The following is a 26993-nucleotide window of genomic DNA, read 5'->3' on the forward strand; positions in this document are numbered from 1 at the left end:
TCACCACCTACATCTTAAGGAGATACGATTGTGAGTGTAACATGGGCAGGAACAATCCCAGGCCTCACACCAGAGCAGGAAAGGCCATTTCCTGGAGGGGAGGGGCAAAGGAGAAGCCCCATAGACAAACAATCTGACCACAAGGTATAAAGTCAGGCAAACTAGACAGCAAGGACACAGTCAGAGAAAGACTCCACCGTGGCACGACAGAAGAAGCAATACTGATTCCTGCCAAGATGATGATGCTGTGGCTTTGTGTGGCACTGATTCTGATCGGTGCCCAAAAGGAAGCAGCGGCTGATGTGTCCGAGGTAGTGTGTGGGGTACAGCGATGTCTAACTGTGGTGGGTGGTATGGAGGATTCCCCATTTTTGTGTATTTACTTAAGAGACAGAAGGACCAATAGGGCAGTCTAGCTATAGATTTACTGCTCCAATTCCCTCATTGGCTCATGACTGGTACCCAAATTCAATTTAGGACCCTCGCATGGCTGACAGGGACATAACTATATAAGATATCAACCTGTTGCTTCCCAGAGTGCACAGTAGCATGAAGTTTGATTTAGGAGTTTGTCTGGGTCCTGCTATGGGCTGTAGGCATCCCAGCCAGCATCTTAACTCTAGTGTCAAACAGTCAATCCTGGACTGGAGGACGCTGAAGTCAGGTAGGCTCCACTGGAGGACCTGAGGGTCCTTAACATATGAAACAAAAGATGTGTAGTTATTGTATAACATTCAAAAACTGTGTTTCATGATCCCCATTCTCCTGGGAGAGAATGATAAACACCACAGAGGTGGTGTCCATTGACCACAATGCTAATTCTATCAATACATCACCATTATGAGCCCTAGCGTAGGTTAAAGGGCAGAAGTGTCCTTGTGGCAAACCCTCTACTGTTCTCTTACTTAATCCTTTTCCTTCTTCACTGTAGCTCTCTGGGAAATGGTATACTGTTCTGCTGGCCTCTGACCACAGGGAAATAATAGAAGAAAATGGAAGCATGAGAATGTTTGTGAAACAAGTTGATATCTTGAAAAATTCTTCTCTGTCCTATATATATCATATAATGTAAGTGAGACTCTTTCACGTAAGGAAGGAGAAAGTGGAGACCTGGTATCACTGACACATAAGTCGATGTGTATACACATGCATATATGTGTGCACATGTTGCTTTGTGTGAACACACACACACTGAGACTGAACCCAAAGTCTGAGGATTTGGCATTGATCCAGAACTTTGTGGACTCAGGACTTTTCAAGATTCAGAGGGAAGAGTTGGTGACAGGAATCAATTTACCAAAGGTGGGAAGAGGAGGTGGTAGAGGGACATCAGTCATAAATAGTTTGACGGCATTATACAGCATCAACAAGGGGATCAATAGCCTCATTGTCAATCTATCAATTAAAACTTGCATGACCAAGAACGTTCAGTTCTTTCCGCGTCCATCTCCCTTGAGAAAAAGGAGATGTGACAGGTCTCCCTCTGAAATTTGTTTTTGTTTTCTGTGTTTTGTTTTTTTGAGAACCAAACCAGGTAACATTTGTCAACCACTCATTTAAGAAATGAGCGTGTGGTGAACACTCAGTCTGCCATCCATAAAAGCAGGGATCTTACAATGGCAGCAACAGTGGTGAGTGGTGATAACAGCCATGATGAACTAGTTGTGTGAGTTCTTCTCCAAGTATCAGATCAAAGGCAATCCTGTCAGTAAAAGCTGTTTGATAATTGTACCACAAATATTCACAGAAAGGTAGAATAAGAAACTGCAGCAGGCGAGGGAGTCAGTCTTGTTATTACCTCTTGGTCATCCACTTACACTCTTTTCCAGTGAAAACGGACAATGTGCTGCACATGAGTTAGTGTGTGATCCAACAGAGGAGGAAGGAGAATATTCTTTTGAGTGTAAGTATACCCCCAAAAGTCTTCTCTCAATTCTGCTTTTGATTACAAGCTGTCTTACCAAGTCCCTGATTCTTCATCACTTTTACCAATGATTATTTAGGTCCCATCATGGGGACATCTAACAGCCAACATCCCTAGTGTCTTCACTGTGGGAGAGAATTACATGTCCAAGCAAACGCCTGGCGCACAACACTGTCAGATGAGAAAGAAGGTGACATGATCCCATGTGCTGCCTGCCATGCAAGTGAAGTCTCAGAATAACAGCAAAGGGGCAGGACAAGCTCTTGTTCCTATGCCTTTCTGAGTAGGGCTGGTGCTCACTACTGTGACAACCTTCTCAGGGTGCGGCCTCAGTGTGTGATGCCAAGTGAGAATTAGGAGGAGGTCAGAGGCACATCCTGGCGAGCTGCTGAGGGATGTGGGCAGGTCTCAGAGAAGACCAGCGTGAGCGGCTGCTGTGGCTACATGTTTCTACCACTGGAGGCCAACCTAGCAGCTTCTGTTTCCACAGACAACACCTCTTGTAGCACAGGGAGGTGCATGACTAACCAATTTCCCTTCTTGACTTTCTTGTGTGGAAGAGACCAGGCAAAGGATGTCAATGGCCTCCTTCTTGGTCAAACAAGTTCTGAGTCTTGTTCTTCTGCCCACAGATAATGGACACAATGTCTTTCACATCCTTGACATAGTCTCCGATGAATATTTGATTTACTTTCTCAAGAATGGTGACAATGGGGACGGCTTCCACCTGATGGGACTCTACGGTAGGGTCTTTTCACACCAGCTCCCATCGTGGGGGTTCGGGGGGCCGCTGGCAGGGTGGAAGGAAGAAACCCTGCACTCAGGATTATCTCAGCCCCTGACATTCTCCCCACTGTGGAACCAGTGCTCACCCTGGATAACTTCTGTTGGGGTTGGGGAGATCCTGAAGCCTGGCATCAAGTCCAAAACATGCCCTGCTGGTGTCAAATACCTCCCACACCTGACTTCAGCCTGAGCCCCACATGGTGCCATTTCTTTTCCCCTCTGTTGGGGACCCTCCTCTCCTCATTCACCTCCACAACTCAGCATACAAGACCCCGCCGTGACTGTCACTCTTCCCACAGGCCGAGGACCTGATGTAAGGTCAGAAATCAGGGAAAAGTATGTGCAACTGTGTCAAGAACATGGAATCGTGAAGGAAAACATACTGGACCTAACCAAGACTGGTAAGTTCAGTCTTCTCTTTCTCTTACAAATGATCATGGAACAGAGGAGAAATCCAAGAAATGCGTTCACCCACAACCAGTCCCCTTGTTCCTATACTGGTGAGTCAGCTGCTTCCTTCCTGGGTCATGAATAGAGGCTGGTGCCTTAAAATATTCTATTCTTCCTCTGCAGATCGCTGCCTCCAAGCCCGAGACCAGGCATAGGCCTAAGATCTCAGATTGGTGACCTCTGAGAGGACCAGGTGAGAGGGGGTGGGCCAAGAGCTTGTGGGAGGATCTGGGCTTTGTCCTCAGATGATTGGGAAGGAAGTTGGGGTTGGCAGTTAGTTAGGAAATTTTAAGAAGGCATCAGTCAGAGTAGGTAATCATTTGCTCTGTGCTCTTTACCCCTCTTTTTTCTGCAAAACAAGCTAAGTTAAAACATTCACAGGAGATGCAGTTCTCCAGCTTTACAATCAGGAAAGGTTATTAATTGCCTGTGTCTTCATTCCCCTCTCTGTGTATTATGTACCAGGTAACTGCCTGCTCTCCACAGCACCAGCCTCTCTGCATTCCTGGCCATCACGTCCCTCCAGGTCAAGTTCTAGGGCCTGATTCCTGTCACTACTCCTGCATGTGAAGTGTCCTCCACACATCCTCAGGATTGTCCCTAACTGCCAGCACTCCCTCTGTAATCAAAAGTCCTTGGGGATTTCTGACTCTCTCTGTCATACCCTAGGGAATGTGAGCATGATCTCCCTCTACACTTGCAATAAATGATGCACCTTGCAGTGTTGTGCATTGTCTCTGTGCCCATGAGGGTGTGGGGCTCATGGAGGGGAGTGACCAACTCTGTTGGCCATGCATCAGCTATCTTCTTCTGTCTTCTCCAAACCTCTGTCACGTCCCAGGATTCTTCCTTCCCCAGTCCCCATTCATCCACACTCTCAGGTCTCTGGGAGTGTGGCTTGATCTGTCATTTGCCCCATTTCTTGTGGCCTCATAAGCTCTGGGTTCATATATACCCCAAGATTACAGGGCATGGTTGTGTCTGCCTCCTGTTTGATTGAATCCTGTGATCACTGGCACAAATTTGGAAGTAGTTTGTGCCCTTCCTGCTCTACCTCCAGTGTAGCACTCTGCTTATGCACGTGGGATTGTGTGGATGATGGCCAAATATTTGGAATCCTGCATCCATGTGGTAGAGCTGGAAGAAGTCTATGGCTCCTGACTTTGATCTTGCTTTGGCCATTATGGACATTTTGGTTAAACTGTTATAAGGGGTATATATGACTCTCTCTTTGCTTCTCTCTCTCTCATTTCCTCACCCTCTTATTCTTTTTTTTTTTTTTTTTGCCAAGCCATGATTTTATTTATGTGACAATTTCTTTATATATATATATTTTTTTTTTTATTAATTATTTTGCATTATTTGACAGTTTCATAGGCTCTGGGAATCCCCCCACCCCTCCCCCCGCTTCCTCCCCTGGGGGATTCCTCCACCTTGATGCAGCATTACAGTTCAAATTCAATCAAGATTCTTTCCTTGCAAACATATACCAAGCATGGAGTCCAGCTACTTATTGTCCAGATGGGTGGAACAGTTTCTTGGGGAGACCATTTCTGGTCTAAAGTTAGAGCTGGTAGAATATCATCACAGTCAATTAAGAGTCCCAATATAACATCAAGAGCAATTTGCAATATTATGGAATTGACATGGTTTTGAGTAACCAGTATGTTAAAAAAAAAAAAAAAGAAAAAAAAAAGCAAGTCCTAACCACAACCTATGATTAGCTCATTGACATTTCAATTTTAGTTTATATACAGGACTGGCTGCTATATACCTTAAAATGGCTCTAAGGTACCATTCAGCTGTCTCGTGTCTATTTCATTTTAGTATTTAGCCATTTGTTGTGTTGAGGTATAATTTTGCTGATCTTGGCAGATTTTGCCTCACCCTCTTATTCTCCATCTCCATCTGTAACTAATACTTTCAAATAAATACAATGAAACCTTTTTTATAGGAGAGTCACATATACAGAGGGGAGGAGAGACAAAGGGTAAGGTCTTCTGTCTGTTGATTCATTCCCAAAGGGGCTGCAGTGGCTGGGGCTGAGCCAATCCGAAGCCAGGAGCCCAGATCCTCCTCGGGGTCTCCCACATGGGTGCATGGTCCCAAGGCCTTGAGCTGTCCTTGACTGCTTTCCCAGGCTACAAACATGGAGCTGGATGTGAAGTGGAGCTGCCAGGATTAGAACCGGTTCTCATATGGGGTCCTGGCACATGCAAGACGAGGACTTTAGCCGCTAGGCTACTGTGCCAGGCTGAAAATGAACCCTTTAAAAATAAGTTATATAATTCTTCTTCTGACCATTTTTTCATCTTTGTGCTGGGCTCCGTGTGATGGCTGTGGAAGACAGGAAGGTTGTGAAGAGAATTGTTTCATTGCAGGTAGGGTCGCAAGGAATTTCCCACTGTATGGTAGGGCTCTATGACAGGGCTCTACAACCACCTGACTGCAGCTCCACCTTTCTTTGCATGGACACTGGACAACCCGCTGAAATTTCTATCATTTATTTAGGCATTGTCTGCCTCTGCGGAGTTAATATTTAGTATCAATGTGAGCTTGGCAGTTGATGTTGCTGATATCCTTTTAGCCAAAAGGCCTTTCATTATTGCTGTCTGGGCTGCTCCCATTGACCATATGCTGATCAAGGCTGTTAGCTCCCCCTTTGATCTTATGTTAATCAAGGGTATAGCAGAAACCTGTGCTTAGGATTCTGCTCCCCCATTGACCATATGCTAATCAAGGGTGTTCTGTCCCCAGGTGTAGTGGGAATCTATTCTTTCCCTCTTTCTTTGATCCTTCCTTCTGTGATGCCTTTCCTCCCTTAACTGATGCAAGATTAAGTTGTAGAATGAGGATTGTAGTAGAAATGTGTTACTGATTGATATGCACCATCTATTGAGAACTTCCTGAGCACAGGTGAGGATGGATAACATCCTGCTTTAAGGTGAAACAAATGGAAACACCCACTTGATGATGATGTAAAAAGTCTGAGCCAGAGTTTGACTGGCTCTGTATAAATAAAGCGGACAGCTTTCTCACATTGTCCACAATGACCATGGAATCCTAGTGGTCCATCTCTCTCTCTCTCTCTTTGTGCCTCATCCACGCACCCTTCTCAAGTTCCGAACTCAGCTGGAGCTGGACTCTGGCACCTTTTATTCCATGGAGGTACCAAGAGAAACAAGCAGTTTCCCCCAAATAACCATATTCATCACACTGTACCCCTGAGAATGCTCTTGAATAGATGGGCATTCGGTCATATGATTGTGTCAGTCCCAACTTACTTTTAAGCAGTCCAGTTATTGTTCCTTCAATATCACGAATGATTTAAGCCTTGGTGCAAAAAAGATAAATGTCAAATGAACTCCCAGAGGAAATATTAAACCAGGACACCCCGAGGCACTCTCCTTGGCTTAGAGGGTTTGCCATTTGATGTTCTTATCCAGAACAAACTTCATTGGAAATTCTCTGTGCCTGAAAATGGAACCACAGAGAACCAACTGTTGTGCTTACAAGTTAGCATTTCAGAAACTTTTCTTTTTTGTAAAGATTTTATTACTATTGGAAAGCCGGATATACAGAGAGGAGGAGAGACAGAGAGGAAGATCTTCCATCCAATGTTTCACTCCCCAAGTGAGCTGCAAAGGGCCGGTACGCGCCAATCTGAGGCCAGGACCAGGAACCTCTTCCGGGTCTCCCACGTGGGTGCAGGGTCCCAAAGGTTTGGGCCGTCCTCAACTGCTTTTCCAGGCCACAAGCAGGGAGCTGGATGGGAAGTGGAGCTGCCGGGATTAGAACCGGCGCCCATATGGGATCCCGTGGCTTTCAAGGTGAGGACTTTAGCCACTAGGCCACGCCGCCGGGCCCTAGCATTTCAGAAACTTTGTCCTACTGGTTTCAAAAAGCTCATGATTAGGAATCAAAATGGCAGCATAGGGTAACAACACGTTTAAAAAGCCGTAGAAATAGTACCCAGTGTGAAGCAGACAGCACATTCCAGGAAACAGGAAAAGAGAACAACAGCAGAGGGGTATTGGAGACTGACAGACACAGCAAAGCAGCGAACACAGTGATGTGGTATTGTAGTGGCCAATGCCCAAGCAGCATTCAGTGAGTGACCATCTGAATTGCAGTAGTAGCTGGAACTACACCAACAACAAGGTTCCATCCAAAATAAGTCCGGGTAGTCCTCAGACCAGGCAGCAGCAGATCAAGAACTCTAGTAGTGGCATATCAGGTGCCATTTTGTATGGTGTGTCAAAGGCTTTATGGCTGCAGGGACAACAGTGAGCTACATATGCTCTGAGTTCGGAGAGAACTCACTGAGTTCAGTGCATTGCACTGGTCCCACACAGAAAATAATACTGACTTTGTCATCATACTGGTCAAGATAGTTCCATGTGGCTCCAGACCTAATGGCCAACAGCTTCCGGCATGATTATCACTACCAAAAACCTAGCTATATAGGACACTTGGTGTCTCCCTAATCCTGGGACCAGCTCCAACCGGAAATGGAAGAAAGGATGTACAGACAATTGTGCAGCCTTATCACAGTATCACAGGAGGTGGACAGTGGTGAGCCAGGAGTTGGGGCTACGGAGATGATGGTAGAAATCTAACATAAGAACCCAGACTTGGAACTCGCTGGAGGAAGTGGCACAACTTACTGCAAACAAAGAGCCATATACAAACTAGAATAAGTAAAATCAAACTGTAGACTTGTGGGCTATACAGCTTAGAAATCTGCCTCAAGGAGAAGAATCTGGTAACCAGAAGTAAAATGACCAAGAGCAAAAGAAGAGACAAAGGCACAATGAATATTACTGAAGACTCCCTTTCAAAGGAACAAAAGCCTTTGCCAACATCAGAGTTCACTGAGAAAGACATCAAGAAAATGGGGATTACAGAATTCAAAACCCTTGTTACAAAACTTCTTATCAACAAGAAACACATAAAGCAGGAGTTCAAAGAATTTAGGAATATATAACACTGGAAATGGAATCAAATGAAAGCTGATACATCTGAAATAAAGAATACTGTGGAGCAAATTAAAAGTACAGTGGAGAGTCTCCAAAATAGATTGAAAGAGCAAGATGAAAGAATATCAAAATTAGAAGAATTTTCTGTCACCAGTGGGAAATAAACAAAAAGCTGGAAGCAGAGCTCAGCCAAGCTAAAAGAGGTATTTGAGAATTGGAAGACACTATCAAAAGGCCAAATATAAGATTTATGGGAGTTGCAGAATGTGCAAAAAGAGAAACTGGGATTAAAGTTGTATATAATGAAATATTAAGGTAAAATTTATCTAATCTAGAGTAAGAACTGGGAACCAGCATCCAGGAGGGGCAAAGAACTCCCAACAGGGTTGACCAAAAGTGAATTTCACCATGACACATGATCATCAAACTCTCTTCAATCAAACATAAGGAAAGGATTCTTAAATGTACATGTGAAAAATTCAATTGGCATATAAAGGAATGCCAATTAAACTCATAGGAGACCTCTCACAGGAACTCTACAAGCCAGAAGAGGTTGGAGTAACATATTCTAGATTCTAAAAGAAAAAAAATTGCTGGTCCAGGATAATATACCCAGCAAAGCTTTCTTTTGTCTTCGAAAATGAAAGAAAATTCTTCCACAGTCAAGAAAAGTGAAAAGAATTTGCTTCTTCCAAATCTGCCCTACAAATGATACTGACAGATGTTCTCTTGACAGAGAAGAGGAATAGCACCCACCAAAACCAAAGGCAAGTGGGAAGAACATCCCAGTAATGTAACAATAAAAAACTAAATCAATGAACAACCCATTGCTAAAATGACAGGATAAACAACCACCCAGTCATATTAACCATCAACGTAAAAGCATTAAACTCATCAGTCAAACATCAGATCAGTAGACTGGATTAAAATAACAAAACCTATATACTTGTTGCGTACAGGAGACATAGCTCACCAACAAAAAGCAGCAGAAACTAAATCTCATGGATTTTGATTTTTTTGTTATTTTCATCTCTTCAAAACTCTCATTAAATTCTTCAGTGATTCATAGATCATATAGCAGCATCACTTTCTTCAAGAAGCTTCTTAATTTTCTTTTTCATTTCTTCAGTGACACATTAGTCAGTCAGTAGCACGTTATTTAACTTCATGGCATTGTTAATTTCTTTTTTCCTCCTGTTATTGATTTTGTTTTATGGCTTTGCATTTAAGGGGATATACAGTAACTGTGTAATGGAGACTGTCATATCCAGATGTGAGGATACAATTCAGTATGCATTTCTACTTCCAGATCAAAGATGGACTCCCAATGAAACTTGGCTTACTATAACTTGACAATAGGATGCTGCACTCTCTGTCATTGCTGATGCCATGCCCACATTGATGCACATACGACTTTACAAAGACCTATACTACAGTAACAATACAGTGAAACTCAGTGAGGGTCGAGGGGATTGGGAAAGTGGTAAGGGGAATACCACTGCCTATGGAACATTATCATAAAATGATAGTAATAATAATAATACTTTTTAAAATGCAGAAGAAAAAAGCTCTTGATGTTGAGTTCTGAGAAACATATGCACAGCTGACACCTGTAATTACGTGTAGTAACATGTAGGTCACAGGGGGATGGACAGATATGGATGGAGCCAGCAGCTCCGGGCTGCTAGGTCCCACATCTCAAACGTTACTCGAGCTTCACTCCCGCATGCTCCATTCAGACCTGAGCTAGTCATGCACACAGCTTTACTCCTTTCTCTATGGATAAGTCTGTCTCTGGGCCCTTCTCCTTGCTGCTCCCTTTGGCTGAAAAAGTTGTCTCCAAGAGTACAGGGCTCACACAGCCTGTGTGTCACCTCACAGAGCCCTGAGTCTACACTGGCTCTCTCTCTCTCTCCCTGGCCTTTTTATCTGTTCCTGGCTGAAGTGTGACCCCTCGGCAGTGAAAGCTCCATGAAGCCAAGGGCATCAGTGGTCTCCAGCGAGATGGGAGGTGGAAGCTCAGGAAGCAGCCATGCGTCCTGTCCCAAGCGATTCCTGTCCACACGTGGGTACCACAGCAGACAGGCCTGGAGCTCCTGTTCACACTGACTCACATCACTGTCCTGACACAGGCCTCGTCACTGCTCCACTTCACCAAATCCACAGCTCTGCCAGGTGCCTCCCCTCCAACAAGGCCAGGAGAAGGCAGTGACAGGGGACTGGTTCAGAGCCTTCTCTAGGATTTATCACCTCAGTCCTTATGCAAGAGCCTTGCAATGACTCGAGAATCTCCTTGGTTACATGTTGCTATTGATTTGCATTTTCCTAATTAAAAGCTGTACAGGAAGATACACACAACAGAGAGATTGCCCATGTGCTGCTTCACTCTTCAAATACCCACAACAATCTGAGTGCCAGGATGCAGCCGGGAGATAAGAACCCAACCTAAGCCTCACACCTACGTGGCAGCAACCCAAGGACTTGAGTCATCCTTTATGCACTGGGATTCGCCCCGCCCCTCCCAAAACCCTCCCCCCACGGTGGATTGCTCCACCTTGCATTTCCATAGTTCAAATTCAGTTGACATTCGTTCATTGGAGGTATTTACCAAGCATAAAGTCCAGCATCTTATTGTCCTGGTAAGTTCAATGGTTTCTTGGTGAGACCATCTCTGGTCTGAAGGTAGAGCCGGCAGAGTATCATTCCAATCAATTAAAAGTCCCAACATAATATTTACAACCATTTACAACATTATGGCATTAATTGACATGGTATTGATTAACCAATATGTTAATAGGAAAATGCAGGTTCTCAACCACAACCTGTGACTTCTTCATAGACATTTCAATTTTGGTTTACATTCAACCATGTTCTATGCACCTTAAAATGGCTTAGATTGTTATTCAGCTGTGATTTGAGTCATCCTTTGCTGCCTCCCAGGGTGCACGGCAGCAAGAACCTGGAAAGGCACATGAAGCCGTGACTCAAACACCTACTAGCCAGTATGAGATTCCCAGGAAGTATAGCCTAGCCACTGTGGCAAATCCCCAAGGATCCATGTATTTCTTCTCCATCTGTAAAATGGGAACAATAAGATGAACTAAATAACAGAATGTAGTAAAGACTGAATTTGTTAATCTTAAGACATTCTTGGAGCTGTGTCTGACACCATTTTCTATGCATTCTTTTCCATTATTCTTTCAAATTCCATTACCTGATAACGAAATTCAATTTTGACATCTGCCTTTTGACTTTAATTTAGATTCACCAAAGCATGTTTTGCCTAGCAATCTTTGGCATATTTTTGTTTGAGGGTAGTGCTGACCTCAGGAAATACACCAGGATGCTTTCTACCTGAAAAGTCTTGGATGAGCTATTCTTTTAAGACTACAACTCCAATGACAGAGAATTTACCCACAAACCATTTCACTCCTTAGTGTCTCCTGGAGTCCCACCTTTCTCGCAATGAGATCTGTATTGTGCTATTGTGTTATGTTGTGTTGTGTGTCATCTATCCAAACATTCGTCACTGAAGTTGGATTTGACCTTTGCACCTTAAGTTACCAACACTCAAGGCAGGAAGATTCCCCAAATCCCAGCGTGGCTCCAAGCTGCAAGGCGCTGGTGTAAGGTTGGCGAAGCAGGTGACAGGTACCATCTCCATTCTGGAACCTAGAACTGCAGCCCAAGCTATGGGTCCAGACCTGTTTTGGACCACTTGGAGGGCATGTCCATGATTCCTGTGTCTCTGCATCTCACCTTCCCTGCGTTCTTTCCTCTCACTTTCCTCTCTATCCTTCTTCCCCCTTGTGTCCTTGCTTTTCCCTTTTTTTCCAAACTGGCCATTTCTGATCCACTTTGGCCCCTGTGGGAAACCAAGGGAACAAATGAACCCATAAAGGGAAAGCTAGACAGGCTGGCTCCTGAAAGGGGTGTGGGAGGGTAGGCAGCTGCTGCACTCTGTCCAACTTGCCCAGGATCTGGGCAGAAGGCTTCCTACTTGTAGTTGCCTCCTCGTGCATTGCATGCTCCCCCAGTTGCTCACCCCTTGCTTCCTACAAAAAGTAGGCCTTAGTCCATGCAGAAGCTACTTCCCTTTCCACTCGGTCACTAGATGTCCAGAGGCCATTAGAGCTTGTTTCTGTCCTGACACAACCTTATGATGTTTCTTTCTGCAAAAGTACTCTCCCACTCCAAGCAGAATCGCTGGCCCAGTGGATGTGAGTGAATATTTGAAAATTCCCTAAGTGAATGAGTCAAAGGAATGGCAATCATTAGAAAAACTGTATCAGGCTGGAGGAAGACAAACATTTAACTACACAGCATACTAGCACAGGGAACCAAGTCTTCCCACAGTAAGTTCAAAGCTGCCCTGTTTTGCCCCAGGTCTGGGCACTCAATAAAGACCAGAGGCTTCCTGGAGTACTTCCTGTAAAAACTGAATCTACTTGGTATGGCTGGCAGAGCAGAAAGAGTTGTCCTTTAGCCAAAAATGAGTCAGCACCAATGGGCTGTGTTTCAGGAAAAAAAAATGATCTGACACTTGCCAAAATGTTAGGAGATAAAATGCACTTTCTTTTCTTTTTGTCTTGTTTTTTTTAGGATTTATTTGTTTTTATTTGAAAGGTAGAGACAGACAGGCAGAGAGAGAGGGAGAGAGACAGGCAGAGACAGACAGACAATCTTTCATCCATTGGTTCACTCCTCAAACAATTACAACAACCGGAGCTGAACTGTTTGAAGCCAGGAGCCTGGAGTGTCTTCCAAGTCTCCCGTTTGAGTCCAAGATCCCAAGGACTTTAGTCATCTATCACTGCTTTTCCAGATACATTAGCAGGGAGCTGGATCAAAAATGGAGCAGCCAGAGCTCAAACCAGTGCCTATACCAAATGTTGGCATCCCAGGCAGAGGCTGCATGTACCGTGCCAGGGCACCAGCTTCAAAATATACTTCTCTTTTACCAAAAGAGGACATCCTGGTGCCGGTGTTTATCACAGTAATTATGCTGCCTGGAGTCTACATCCCATGTCTGTGCCTGGGTTCAAGTCCCACACTTTACTTTTGATTCGTAGCTTCCTTCTAAGACACTCTGTGGCAGGAAACAGTGAGGATCCAAGTTCCTGGGTTCCTGCCAACCCATGATAGACCCAAAATGAGTTTCTGGCATGTTATTTCAATTGGTCGATCTCCAGGATATGGCAGGCAGTTGAGCAATGAAGCAACAGATGGAAGATCTTGCTATCTATCTATCTATCTATCGATCTATCTATCTATCTTTCATCTATCTATCTATCATCTATCTATCTTCTATCCATAACATTTTCTGTCTTTCTGAGTCTCTGTTTTTTGAATAACATTTTAAAATACATTGTAAAGTATCTTAAGAGGCTTTTTCGTGCATTGGTATATCTGCCAAGCTTTGAAGGAAGCACCAGTGAAGCATCAACTTGTTCTCAGACAATGACATCTGAAGTCCTGTGGAGAAAGGGACACCTCAAAGGCGGTGTTTCTGACCTGTTGGACAGCACAGTCTCATCTTGAGGAGACAGGACTGCACACTGAGCATCTTTGTCCTCCCTGGAGCCCAGACATAAAGTATCAAGAACACTCACCAAGTCCTATGAAAAGCAGAAAAGCTCTCTCTGCCCCAATTTCAAACCTTCTCTAAGGACTATTGCCCTCCATCGTTAAGAACCACTGTACCATCTCACTTGTAGCAAAGGCTAAATTGAGATGCAGAAATAAGATGGACTTTGCCAAAATCATAAGCCAAAGGTAACTAAACCAGAAGGAATTGTCACACAGAGCTCCGGCATCCTGCTGGAGCTCCAGAGAAAGGGTGGCACAAGAAGTGCAAGGTGCATCTCTACTGTTGAGCAGAAAAGAGAAAGAAAGTAATATTTACTGGGACCCAGGGTATTCTTGCACTTTCTAAACTTTTCAGATGATCATTGTCATGCCTCTGAGGAAGCTGAGGCCCACAGAGGTAAGGTTGTGAAGTCATAAAATGTACTTAGGTTTCCCTAAACCCAAAGCCAACTATCTTTTTTGCTATCACTTGCCAGCATACGTTCAACTGCAGAAACCAGTGGCTTTAAAATGTTACAAGGATTGGGAGAAAAGTTTAAAAAGATATGTCCATTGCAAGTTACACAAAAGCACTCTCCAACAAACCCACATTGTGCCACCAGACTCTCCTGGCATCTGTGACTATGTTGATTTTACAATTTGCTGTTGTTGAAGGGTCAGACTCTGAAATTCCTAAGTAGTAACAAACTGAGAACATGAGAATTATTTTTGTCTGGGAGAAATGTAAATGGTTTTGGTGTGGAGGAGGCTCCAGGCTCCAGGCTCTTGTCTTGCACAAAGATAAGTACATTAAGTGCTGACACAAAGAAGGTGCACAAAGTGATACAGCTTATTCAAAAGATGGGAAAATCTCTCTCTCTCTCTCTCTCTCACACACACACACACACATGCACACACACAGGTTTGTGCACATATGAGCATGGGTTGCAACATACAGAGAAATACCCATCGTAAGTGAGTAGTGAGCCAGATTTGCCTGAAAAAGAGGATAGGGAAGGAGAGACAGACAAATACCTGCAGGCCACTGTTGTGATATAGTGGGTAAAGCTCCCACGCAAATTCCACACAGAACAATATCCATATTTTCCTGGTATCCCCTTAGGTCCTGGATGAAGTATATGCTTCCAAAGAAAGGTAGCATTTTGATTGGCAAAGAGTAGAGCTGAATTAGATGGCAAGAGAGGGGGCATGCCAAGTATTCCCAGCTAGCAACACTATACCAAAGCCCTGTCTGTTTATCCCACATCAGTTGCTCTGTTCAGTCAAGATGCTTATTACAAGCAGTGGGGATGTATTGCCTCTAGGACATTAACCACTTTTTCTCTAATTTGGCTATTTTATTCAGAATCTTTTTCTTTTACCAGTTTATATCCATTCCTTTTATCTTCTTTTGAACCAGATTCTTCTGATTCTCTCAATCACAATTTCATTAAATCTTTGCAATGCTCACTACATATATAATATATAGATATAATATATAGATATATAGATATATAGATATATAGATATGTTATGATTTAACTCTTCGAGGATTCTAAATTAATACTAGCATGAACCAATAAGTGATGGTGTAAAAATGAAGCTCTCTATATTACAAGGACTGTCAAAGAAAAACTCCATGCAACTTAGATTTAACAGAGTTTAAATAGGCAAAAGACAACTTGTAAAGTGGGTGGCCCTCTGAGCTAGATGATCCCTCTCCCACAATGTACACAAGCAGTATTTAAGTACAGAAAACAGATGTGATGTGTGGAAACAACCTGATTGATGGAAACATCGTACTACCACTTTCTTATTTGATGGACTGAAGACCATCTTCTTTGATAGACTGAGACTTAACTTTTACAATACTATTCCCCTAAATTAGGCTTTCAGTTGAGTTATATATGAGGTTAGATTCTAGTTTATTAGGGACTGCAAGTGTGGTAGCAGCAATTTGACTGTAGGTTAAACCTGGGTAAACTTAACAGATTGTTCAAAGGATGAGGATAGAAGTGCTGGGAGACTCAAAGAGGAATTCTTGAGCTCAGGACTGGAGAAAAGAAAATATTAGCGCAGGCAGATGAAGGAGATTTCTCCAAGATGGATCTCAGAACAAATGAAAAAAGAAATGGCAAGTTTTTGCAAAGACATCACTATTGGTCTCATTCCTCAAGTTAGGGAGGGTCAGGATTAGAACCATTTTGATTAAAATGTATTCTCCATGTGTAGACTCAGTGGGCCTACAGTAGCTACTGTTTCATGAATAAGTCAATCAAAATGAGAGGATATAATTAGTTTTCACTAACTGAATACTTACTGCATACCAAGCACTGCGAAATTCTTCACAAATCCCCACATTAATGGTTTGAAGCAAATTTCTGGCACATGAGTCAGATAAGTTTGTGTGTCTTCCTATTCTTCTTGGCACTGAATATGCCTTGGCATTATGTCATATGCCATTTGGTTGTTGCCATTGGCTTTTGAAATGAATTATTTGATTTGCTCAATTAATGGAAAGCACGACTAAGGACAAGGTCACTGAGTTCATTCCCAATCAAGGAGTTAGTTTTACTCAAGTAAACTGGTCATATATGCATTTCCTAACTCCCTTGCCGTACAGTGAACATTGACTTGGACTATTTGTCAACAACCAGGCAGGCTCACCCTCCTCCCTATATTTTGGTGTTGAGTAGGGGAGTCTCAATGGTTTTGGTGGGCACATACATAACTTGAAGCCATGAATGGCAATAGTTCTTGCTTTTGGCTGTGGAGTTATCTTCTAAGTCCTTACTAGAAAAGCTACCATCAGTAGTTTCAGGAAAGAGGTTTGATCCAGTGTTGATGTCTGATGGTGGGGCCATTGGGAAGTGGTAGGACTAGACTAGGTTGCTAGGCTGGAGCCCCATGGTCAGATCATAACAGTTTATAGGAAAGGATACATGGACGTGGAGGGTGAGCGTGTGGTCTGTCTCTGTCTCCGACTTGCCATGGATCCTCTGCATACAATCTGCCATCCACCACCTCCATTAGATGACAGTACAGTGTAGACAGCTCAGTCTTGGGCTGTGAACTTCCACAACCATGAGTTAAAATACTACTTTTCCTTTAAAGCAGTTTCTCTCAAGTATTTGCACTGTAGGGATTAAAAGCTGATTAACTCGGTCCCTGATTTACCTATGCAACCACCCATCCTTGAAATGTCTCTTGCACAAGAAAAAACTGTTGTTCATCCTTCATTGGGTCAATTCTTGCAGCTCCAGCCACAGTGTTGCATTTTAAGAAAATTGCATACAGTTTATCAAGACTGCAGTCAAGTGTAGTAACTACCAGGAAATCACTTCTGAGAGTCTACTGCATTACTTACACCTGCCTTTTCTAGTCAATCATCTAGCCTTTGACTGGAAATATGAAGCCCTGACTATGTAGTGTGTTCAATAAGAAATGCGTCAGCATGGAGTATTAGGCAATTCACTGCATCCTGCAGAGGACATGTGGTACCATAGCAGAGGAAGGAGAGCAGAACAAATTGGTCAACTACTCCAAAGAAACTTGACAACAAATTTCTGGGCGAATGGAGATTCTGGGGTGGACTGTATCAGCCAATGGACCTTTGAAGAACTGATTTGGATCTGCAAAATCAATAGCATGTCAGAACTATTGAAACTGCATGAACGGAACCCTCAGAACATGCTGCACCCTGGGGACCCTGGGATGACATTAGGTGGCTGTTCCCCATCCCTGGGTAGTGGGGCGGTTGAGAGGCGGAGTGTGGCTTCTTCCCTTGTCTCCACCTCCCCCCAGTTACATGAAGAAGATAAGGAAGGTGTGGAAATAGTTGTCTCTCCCACTTTCCCCCAATCCTCAACCCTTCCCACCTTAATCAACTATGTAAAAACATCATCAAAAATGAAATAAAAATAAAAAAGACAGAAGTGCATCTGGGGTCAGACAATCTCAGACTCAAAAATAAATTTTTCATCTTACTGCCTGTGTGGCCTTGGTAAGATTACTTAACCTTTTCTGACTCCCAGCTCATGACACCGTAAAATAGGATCTTGGTACCCAGTTTGCGCAACTTTCATGAGGATTGAATAAAGCAATGTTTGTGAAGTGCTAATCTAACAATTACTGAGTTATTCGTCTCCAGCATCAAAATATTATTTTTATCTATCTGGCTTAATGAGCAATGACAGTTGCACAACTGAACAAACATACTCTTATTCTGACTGCATCTGTTTGTCTCTTTAAGTGCACGCTGGCACAATCAACAGCAAGTGTGGAACTGCTTGAATAAATATAACTTTGAACAAGGCTGGTTTTTTGGATTATTCAGTTGTTCCTATGTTTGTTGATGTCCACAGACTTCCAAATACAAAACAAGCTGTTGCAATTTATTGGTGGGCGTAAAATCTTAGATTCAAATATCAATGTCATAGTCTTGATATTGGTGGCTTTGGGGAGCCTGAGAAGCTCAGCTTCGAAGCTACTTTTCCTTGTTGTAATTTTTAAATTGACAATTTTTATATAATGAGATGCATGATATAATGTTCTGACATACGTGTACATTGAGGGATTCAGTCCTGGAATGACTCTTGACAAGAGTCACCACACTCACTCCATCCCCTAAATGGACAGGTGTGGAGCTTAGCTGCCACAAGTGGTGAAAGATGACAGGATAGACACAGGTTTGTCTTCTACGGTCATGCCAACAGAGACTCACACCTCAAAGCTATTGTTCCACTTTGAGATTAAAGGAGATGACTTCTCTGGGCCCACAAGCTGACAGATCAACTCTACTATCATGCCTCGATTCCCATTAGAAAGTAGGCCTTACTCCCTGGCAAACCCACTTCTCTTCTACTAGGTCACAAGAGTTTCAGAGGCTATGGGAGCTTGTTTCTGTCCTGATCCCACGCTATATATTTGTACTCCCTAGGTTAAGCTCTGCTCTTCCAGAAGGAAAAGTCTCCAGCTCCACACCTGCAATTAAGTGGTCAGTCAAATTATGTTTTCTTTGTTCTTCTTTTATTCCCCTTCTCACATTGAGGTTCTTTCCTCTGCTTTTCTATACATTCTTTGCTTCATTTCTGTCTTATTTCAAACCCAATCCCACATTGCCCAGGGGTTTTTTCAAGATTTAATCACCATATGATTTCTTCTACAACACACCAAGTACCAACTACAGGCAACACATGGGTAAGCATATCACAATGATAGCTAAACTTGGTGAACTCATTATTCTTTTTAAGTTCAGTAGCACCAACTCCTAAAGCAAATTGCTGTACCACAGACTACCTTACTCCACAGTCAAGTGTTGTCCATTTTCATCTCTCTCACAATGTAAATCAAGTTTATTCCCTGTAGATGTTGGCTAAGTGGAATGCCATGAACTGAGTTCCATGTACACATGATGTTAACATCAGACTTTGTTTAATCCTTCTCTAACTCCCATCTGTCTACCTCTTCCACACTTCCCAAAACAAAACACAATATTTCACCTGACTGTTATCTTTTCCACTTATCTATAATTTATGACAGTGGGTTCAGATTACTCATCCACAGTTTCATCCACAAATACGTAATGCAATGCTAAATTTGTGTTTAAACAATAGCATTGTAAAGCAAAGCATCAATCCTGATTGACAGTTGAGTCACGCCTCTTGTATATTTTGGAGGCCTTGACAGGCTATCCCACTGTGGACAGAGATCAGCCAATGGTGAAGCCAATTACCAAAATGCAGTCAATTTGAAATGAACATGAATATTCAGAATGAGGAACAGTCAGTTCAGTTCATAGTAGAGAGGATCATCTAAACACAGGCTTCTGGTCAGAGACTTCAGGCCTAAGCTGTCCCTTTATTTCCATGACCGAACAATAGTCATCACAAACGACTATACAAAGAGAGCAGGTCCATTCCTAAAAAGATTTTCTGTAAAATTTCTTCTAACAATCCCTGCTAAAAGAGAACATGAAAACAGAAGCAAAAAGTGACAATATGGTGCCTGATGAATACAGAGTTAGGGCTGCCAGTGGGATGTCATAAGTAGTAGCTGAGTCTCCCATCAGCACCACAACCTGGAAAGAGTGGGGTTCCCTGGGAGGTTCACAGGCTTCTACCTGTTCTGAGACAGGATCAGTGGACGAAATATTTTCAAGGTGCTCAGCCTCCTGCACCTGGTGTCAAGCTCAGTTCTTCCATCTCAAAGCCAGCGAAACGAAATGCATAGATGCCTCTGAGGTGGAAGTGGTATGGGCTCCAAAACAACAGTGACTGGATCTCAGTTGAGCAGGAACTGGGGAGTGTCCACCAAAGGTGAGGCATGGCTGTGTAATGGGGCCACAGTTCCTAGGCTTAGTACCTTTTGCCAGACCCCTCCCATGACATTAGCCTCTTTCTGGCTGGTGGTGAGAGACACGATAAAGAGTGTTCATCACAAGGCAAGTGTTGACTGAAGCTTTCAACAGCCCAGCTGGCAATACCAGACCCTGACTCTCCACATTGCTCTCACTCAGAGGGCTCTTCACACGCACACTCTCTGCACACCTCTGCACCCTCCCTCATTCTCAAGGCCTTCCCAAGTCCTACCACATCCAGAAGCAGGCTGTGATCCCACCACGTCCACATATGCCAGACACTTATGCTGAGGGTGTTATGTTCACCATTCCATTGAATCCCTACTGCAGCCTCCTCGGCAGGCATAACTATCCTCAGGAAGAGGAAATGGAGAGGAATCCTCTAGGGAAGTAAAATATGTCCTCACAGCTTCAAAATGGCAGGGCAGGAATGGAGCAGGCCTGCAGGACTCCAAAGCCTGTGCCCGTAAGCACATTCTACACAGTCATCATCCCTCATCTCTCCCCTTTACCATGGTCTGGATTTAGCACCAGTATTTTGGGCCATTGCATGTGCCTATCAATTTCAACTGTTACTGAGTATGTCACATGTGTCTTCAACGTCACTGTAAATTATTTCAAAAAAGGGAAAATATCATTTTCAAAAGAAATTTATTTATATCAGACTCAGAATTACATGAGTGTGTTTAAAGGAGACAGTCACACATGCAGAGAGAGAGAGAGAGAGAACTCCCATTCACACCCACATTGCCACCGTGACCTTGAGTTCATCAGAGTTTCCAACATAAGTGCCAGGGACAAAGCACTTGTGCCTCCTTCAGCTACTTTTCTCAAGCCATTAGCAGAATTCTGGAGTAGAAACAGACATCAAGGACTTGAAATGGTGTCCATATGGGATGCCAGTGCCATAGGCAGTAGCTTTATCCATGGTACCACAACACCTAATTCAGGGCTCATATCTTGCATTCATGGACTCTTGAGTACCATGACATAGAATTATGCTGTGTGATGAATACTTTCACATTCATGTAAGGATAAAGAAGGCCATGGGGACTGAGTTCAGTGAGTAAGAAAAAGAGATGAAAATGTACTGAGCAGCTTTGTTCAACCCCTTTCAGCGCTTTGTGATGGTACTTTGTTTTGATTATTTGTTGGGTTTGGAGACTTGGAAACCCTGGGTAGTTCACCCAACTAAATTCTCCAAAAGAGTTGGGGAAACATTTGGCCTTCTCCACATGCCCCTGTTTTCCAGTTGTCTTCCTCTCTTTCCACATATAATGAGCTTTCTGATTCCCTGCAAGATCCACGGCTGCATCTGTTTCCCAGTGGCAGTGCTGTTGCCCATCTACTGTTCTCCTGGAGAACGTGTTTTAAGACTTGAAGGTCAGGGCCCGGCGGCGTGGCCTAGCCGCTAAAGTCCTCGTCTTGAAAGCCCCGGGATCCCATATGGGCGCCGGTTCTAATCCCGGCAGCTCCACTTCCATCCAGCTCCCTGCTTGTGGCCTGGGGAAGCAGGAGAGGACGGCCCAAAGCTTTGGGACCCTGCACCCGCGTGGGAGACCTGGGAGAGGTTCCTGGTCCCAGCATCGGATTGGCGCGTACCGGCCCGTTGCGGCTCACTTGGGGAGTGAATCATCGGATCGAAGATCTTCCTCTCTGTCTCACCTCCTCTCTGTATATCCAGCTTTCCAATAATAATAAATCTTTAAAAAAAAAAAAAAGACTTGAAGGTCACTACCTACATCTCAAGGAGATACGATTGTGAGTGTAACATGGGCAGGAACAATCCCAGGCCTCACACCAGAGCAGGAAAGGCCATTTTCTGGAGGGGAGGGGCGAAGGAGAAGCCCCATAGACAAACAATCTGACCACAGGGTATAAAGTCAGGCAAACTACCCAGGGGACACTGTCAGAGAAAGACTCCACCATGGCACGACAGAAGAAGCAATACTGATTTCTGCCAAGATGATGATGCTGTGGCTTTGTGTGGCACTGATTCTGATCGGTGCCCAAAAGAAAGCAGCGGCTGATGTGTCTGAGGTAGTGTGTGGGGTACAGTAGCAGGCAGTGTGAAAGATTTTCATTTTTTACTTACTTAAGAGACAGAAGGACCAATAGGGCAGTCTAGCTATAGATTTACTGCTCAATTCCCACATTCTCTCATGCCTGGAACCCAAATTCAGTTTAGGACTTCTACATGGCTGACAAGGACATAACTATATAAGATATCAATCTGTTACCTCCCAGTGTGCACAATAGCATGAAGTTAGAATTAGCAGTGGGTCTTGGTCCTGATATGCTCTGTGGGAGTCTCAGTCAGCATCAAAACATGTGCCAAACAGCCACTCCTGGACTGGAGGGTACCAATGAAGGGCCAGAGCTTTTTAACATATGAAATAATGGTTGTTGTTTCAAACTTTGGGTTAGGAGTTATTGCATCATATGAAAAAACTGAGTGTGTTGACACAGAGGTGGTGTCTATTGACCACAATTCTAATTCCTTCATTATAACATCATTATGAGTCTTAATCTAAGTTAAATGGCAGAAGTGCCCATATGGCAAACCCTCTGCTGTTCTCTTATCTAATCCTCTTCCTTCTTATTATTAGATTTCAGGGGACTGGTATTCTGTTCTGCTGGCATTTGACGACAGGGAAAAAAATATAAGAAAATGGAAACATGAGACTGTTTGCAACATGCATTGATGTCTGGCGGATTCATTTTTGTCTTTCAAATTCCATGTAATGTGAGATTCTTTCATAAAAAATTATTTATTTTTATTGCAAAGTCAGAAATGCAGAAATGAGGAGAGACAGAGTGGAATTCCGCTGTCAATGATTCCCTTCCGAAGTGACCACAACGGCTGGTGCTGCTCCTATCCGAAGCCAGGATCAAGGAACTTCCTCTGGGTTCCCACGTGGGTGCAGGAATCCAAGGCTTTGGGCTGTCCTTGACTGCTTTCCCAGGCCACAAGCAGGGAGCTGGATGGGAAGTGGAGCTGCCAGGATTAGAATTGGTGCCCATATGGGGTCCTGGTGCATTCAAGGCAAGTACTTTAGCCACTAGGCCACTGTGCCAGGGCCCAAACTGAGATTCTTTTTAGTAAGGAAGGAGAAAGTGGAAGCCCTTTATTCCTGACACATTATCCTATGTGTCTGCGCATGCATGTATGTGTGCACATGTTACTTTGTGTGAACACACACACACACACACACACTGAGCCCAAAGTCAGGATTTTTCATTGATCCAGGACTTTGTGGACTCAGGACTTTTTAAGATTCAGAAGCAGGAGTTGATGACAGGAGTTGATTTACCAAGAGTGGAAAGAGAAGGTGGCAGAGGGACATCAGTCATAAATAGTGTGATGGTATCTATCATCTAAAACTTGCATGACAAAGAATGTTCAGGTCTTTCCACTTCCATTTTCTCAAGGGTTAAAACCAGATGGTCACAGGTATCCCTCTGAAATTTGTTTGATTCTGTTTTCTGTGGTTTGCTATTGTGAAGACCTAAAATATTGACATTTGTCAACCACTCAATTAAGAAATGAGAGTGTGGTGAACATTCAGTCTGCCATCCATAAAAGCAGGGATCTTACAATGGTAGCAACAGTGGTGAGTGGTGATAACAGCAATGATGAACTAGTTGTGTGAGTTCTTCCCAAGTACCAGATCAAAGGCAATCCTGTCAGTAAAAGCTGTTTGATAATTGTACCACAAATATTCACAGAAAGGTAGAATAAGAAACTGCAGCAGGCGAGGGAGTCAGTCTTGTTATTACCTCTTGGTCATCCACTTACACTCTTTTCCAGTGACAACGGACAATGTGCTGCACTTGAGTTAGTGTGTGATCCAACAGAGGAGGAAGGAGTATATACTGTTGAGTGTAAGTATACCCCCAAAAGTCTTCTCTCAATTCTGCTTTTGATTACAAGCTGTCTTACCAAGTCCCTGATTCTTCATCACTTTTACCAATGATTATTTAGGTCCCATCATGGGGACATCTAACAGCCAACATCCCTAGTGACTTCACTGTGGGAGAGAATTACATGTCCAAGCAAATGCCTGGCACACAACACTGTCAGAGAGAAAGAAGGTGACATGATCTCATGTGCTGCCTGCCATGCAAGTGAAGTCTCAGAATAACAGCAAAGGGGCAGGACAAGCTCTTGTTCCTATGCCTTTCTGAGTAGGGCTGGTGCTCACTACTGTGACAACCTTCTCAGGGTGCGGCCTCAGTGTGTGATGCCAGTGAGAATTAGGAGGAGGTCAGAGGCACATCCTGGCGAGCTGCTGAGGGATGTAGGCAGGTCTCATAGACCAGCGTGAGCAGCTGCCGTGGCTACATGTTTCTACCACTGGAGGCCAACCTAGCAGCTTCTGTTTCCACAGACAACACCTCTTGCAGTCCAGGGAAGTGCATTACTAACCAACTTCCCTCCCTTCCTGAATTTCTTGTGTGGAAGAGACCAGGCAAAGGATGTCAATGGCCTCCTTCTTGGTCAAACAAGTTCTTCTGAGTCTTGTTCTTCTGCCCACAGATGATGGACACAATGTCTTTCGCATCCTTGACATGGTCTCTGATGAGTACATCATTTTCTATCTCAAGAATGGTGACAATGGGGAAGGCTTCCAGCTGATGGAACTCTATGGTAGGGTCTTTTCACACCAGCTCTTATCGTGGGGGTTCGGGGGGCCGCTGGCAGGGTGGAAGGAAGAAACCCTGCACTCAGGATTATCTCAGCCCCTGACATTCTCCCCACTGTGGAACCAGTGCTCACCCTGGATAACTTCTGTTGGGGTTGGGGAGATCCTGAAGCCTGGCATCAAGTCCAAAACATGCCCTGCTGGTGTCAAATACCTCCCACACCTGACTTCAGCCTGAGCCCCACATGGTGCCATTTCTTTTCCCCTCTGTTGGGGACCCTCCTCTCCTCATTCACCTCCACAACTCAGCATACAAGACCCCGCCATGACTGTCACTCTTCCCACAGGCCGAAGACGTGATGTAAGGTCAGAAATCAGGGAAAAGTTTGTGCAACTGTGTCAAGAATATGGAATCGTGAAGGAAAACATACTGGACCTAACCAAGACTGGTAAGTTCAGTCTTCTCTTTCTCTTACAAATGACCATGGAACAGAGGAGAAATCCAAGAAATGCGTTCACCCACAGCCAGTCCCCTTGTTCCTATACTGGTGAGTCAGCTGCTTCCTTCCTGGGTCATGAACTGGGGTTGGTGCTTTAACATGTTCTGTTCCTCCTCTGCAGATCGCTGCCTCCAAGCCCGAGACCAGGCATAGGCCTAAGATCTCAGATGGGTGACCTCTGAGAGGACCAGGTGAGAGGGGGTGGGCCAAGAGCTTGTGGGAGGATCTGGGCTTTGATCTCAGATGATTGGAAAGGAAGCTGGGGATGTCAGGTGGGGAAATGGGGGTTTGTGGGGAGAGGTTGCTATTTGGAGTTAGAGGACCTGGGCTCAAACCCCAGTCTTGTATGGGTTGGGGGATGTCTTGGTCTGGCGCGTGAACTCCTTTGGCCTGGCCCTGCCAAGGCGCACGAGGGCAAGCCTTTAGAGTCCATCTCTCTATCTAAGGCAGGCTCAGTTTTATGCTGATCACCTACCATGGTCTGTGAGCTACATGAGAACCATCAGGATGGTCCTGGGTAGAAAACAGCTTCTCCAGCCTTAGCAGCAATGAAAGAGGAGATAGTGATGCTGAAGTCACAGATTCACTGTGTGGTAGCCAGGCAAGGGGAAAGAGGCACAGGCCTGAGGAACTCCCAGAAATACAGGTTGGGATGGAAAGCCTAGTGGGGTGGAGTGTGGTGTGAGTATGAGACGTCTGTATGTGTCGAGGGTCCGTGACCTCCATCCAGGAGGTCAGCTCGCTCGCCCTCCAAGCTTGGCTACAGGGCTTCTCCCGTTGTTGCTCTCCAATCTGGGAACAGCCCTGTCTGAACTCCCCTTTGGGCTCCAACTTGGAAAACAGACTTCAAGATTCCCCATCTGTTTTCTGCCTCAGGTCAGTTACAGGGTTTCATTCAGGTGAAATAGGTATTCCTCTGCAGGACTTGCATAAAGCTGTCACTTACCTAAGGTAGCCGGTCTTTGTTAAGCTCCTCAACTTCCCACAAACTTCTAGCAAATATCTTTGGCTGGAGTCAACAGAACCCACTTTAGTATTTCTTGTGTCTCTTTTTGTTTTTTAAGAGAGAGTTAGTTGGGAAAATTTAAGAAGGCATCAGCCAGGGGAGGAGAATCATTTGCTCTGTGCTCTTCACCCTACTCTTTTCCTGAAAACAAGTTAAGTGAGAACATTCACAGGAGATGCAGCTCTCCACCATGTCCACCCAGGAGATGTTTATAATTGCCTGTGTCTTATTTCTCCTCTGTGTATTATGCTCCAGGTAACTGCCTGCTCGCCTCAGCACCAGCCTCTCTGCATTTCTGGCCATCACATCCCTCCAGGTCAAGTTCTAGGGCCTGATTCCTGTCACTACTCCTGCATGTGAAGTGTCCTCCACACATCCTCAGGATTGTCCCTAACTGCCAGCACGCCTTCTGTAATCAAAAGTCCTTGGGGATTTCTGACTCTCTCTGTCATACCCTAAGGAACGTGAGCATGATCTGCCTCTACACTTGCAATAAATGATGCACCTTGCAGTGTTGTGCATTGTCTCTGTGCCCATGAGGGTGTGGGGCTCATGGAGGGGAGTGACCAACTCTGTTGGCCATGCATCAGCTATCTTCTTCTGTCTTCTCCAAACCTCTGCCACGTCCCAGGATTCTTCCTTCCCCAGTCCCCATTCATCCACACTCTCAGGTCTCTGGGAGTGTGGCTTGATCTGTCATTTGCCCCATTTCTTGTGGCCTCATAAGCTCTGGGTTCATATATACCCCAAGATTACAGGGCATGGTTGTGTCTGCC

The 26993-nt window shown here is 44.3% G+C and overlaps 1 protein-coding gene across 2 annotated transcripts; it reads left to right on the top strand.

Annotated features, from left to right (window-relative positions):
* Positions 1-214: 214 nt before the first annotated feature.
* LOC131481913 (lipocalin Can f 6.0101-like) lies at positions 215-25394 on the top strand. Of its 2 annotated transcripts, none has more exons than XM_058672726.1 (6): positions 215-311; positions 932-1068; positions 1830-1903; positions 24606-24716; positions 25059-25160; positions 25333-25394. In XM_058672726.1, the coding sequence occupies exons 1-6, from the start codon at positions 237-239 to the stop codon at positions 25362-25364; spliced, it is 531 nt and encodes a 176-aa protein (XP_058528709.1). In that variant the 5' UTR covers positions 215-236; the 3' UTR covers positions 25365-25394. The 2 variants fall into 2 exon arrangements, with proteins under 2 accessions (XP_058528709.1, XP_058528708.1); XM_058672725.1 differs by lacking the exons at positions 24606-24716; positions 25059-25160; positions 25333-25394 and adding exons at positions 2557-2667; positions 3010-3111; positions 3284-3351.
* Positions 25395-26993: the final 1599 nt, after the last annotated feature.

Source organism: Ochotona princeps, chromosome 14 (assembly GCF_030435755.1).
Source record: "Ochotona princeps isolate mOchPri1 chromosome 14, mOchPri1.hap1, whole genome shotgun sequence".
NCBI classification, from domain to species: Eukaryota; Metazoa; Chordata; class Mammalia; order Lagomorpha; family Ochotonidae; genus Ochotona; species Ochotona princeps.

Excerpts from the sequence above, each read along its gene's own strand:
- LOC131481913 (XM_058672726.1), top strand. The coding sequence starts at position 237 with ATGATGATGCTGTGGCTTTGTGTGGCACTGATTCTGATCGGTGCCCAA. Across the intron at positions 1,069-1,829 it reads TCCTATATATATCATATAAT|TGAAAACGGACAATGTGCTG; the intron begins GTAAGTGAGACT and ends ACTCTTTTCCAG. Across the intron at positions 24,717-25,058 it reads CCAGCTGATGGAACTCTATG|GCCGAAGACGTGATGTAAGG; the intron begins GTAGGGTCTTTT and ends CTCTTCCCACAG.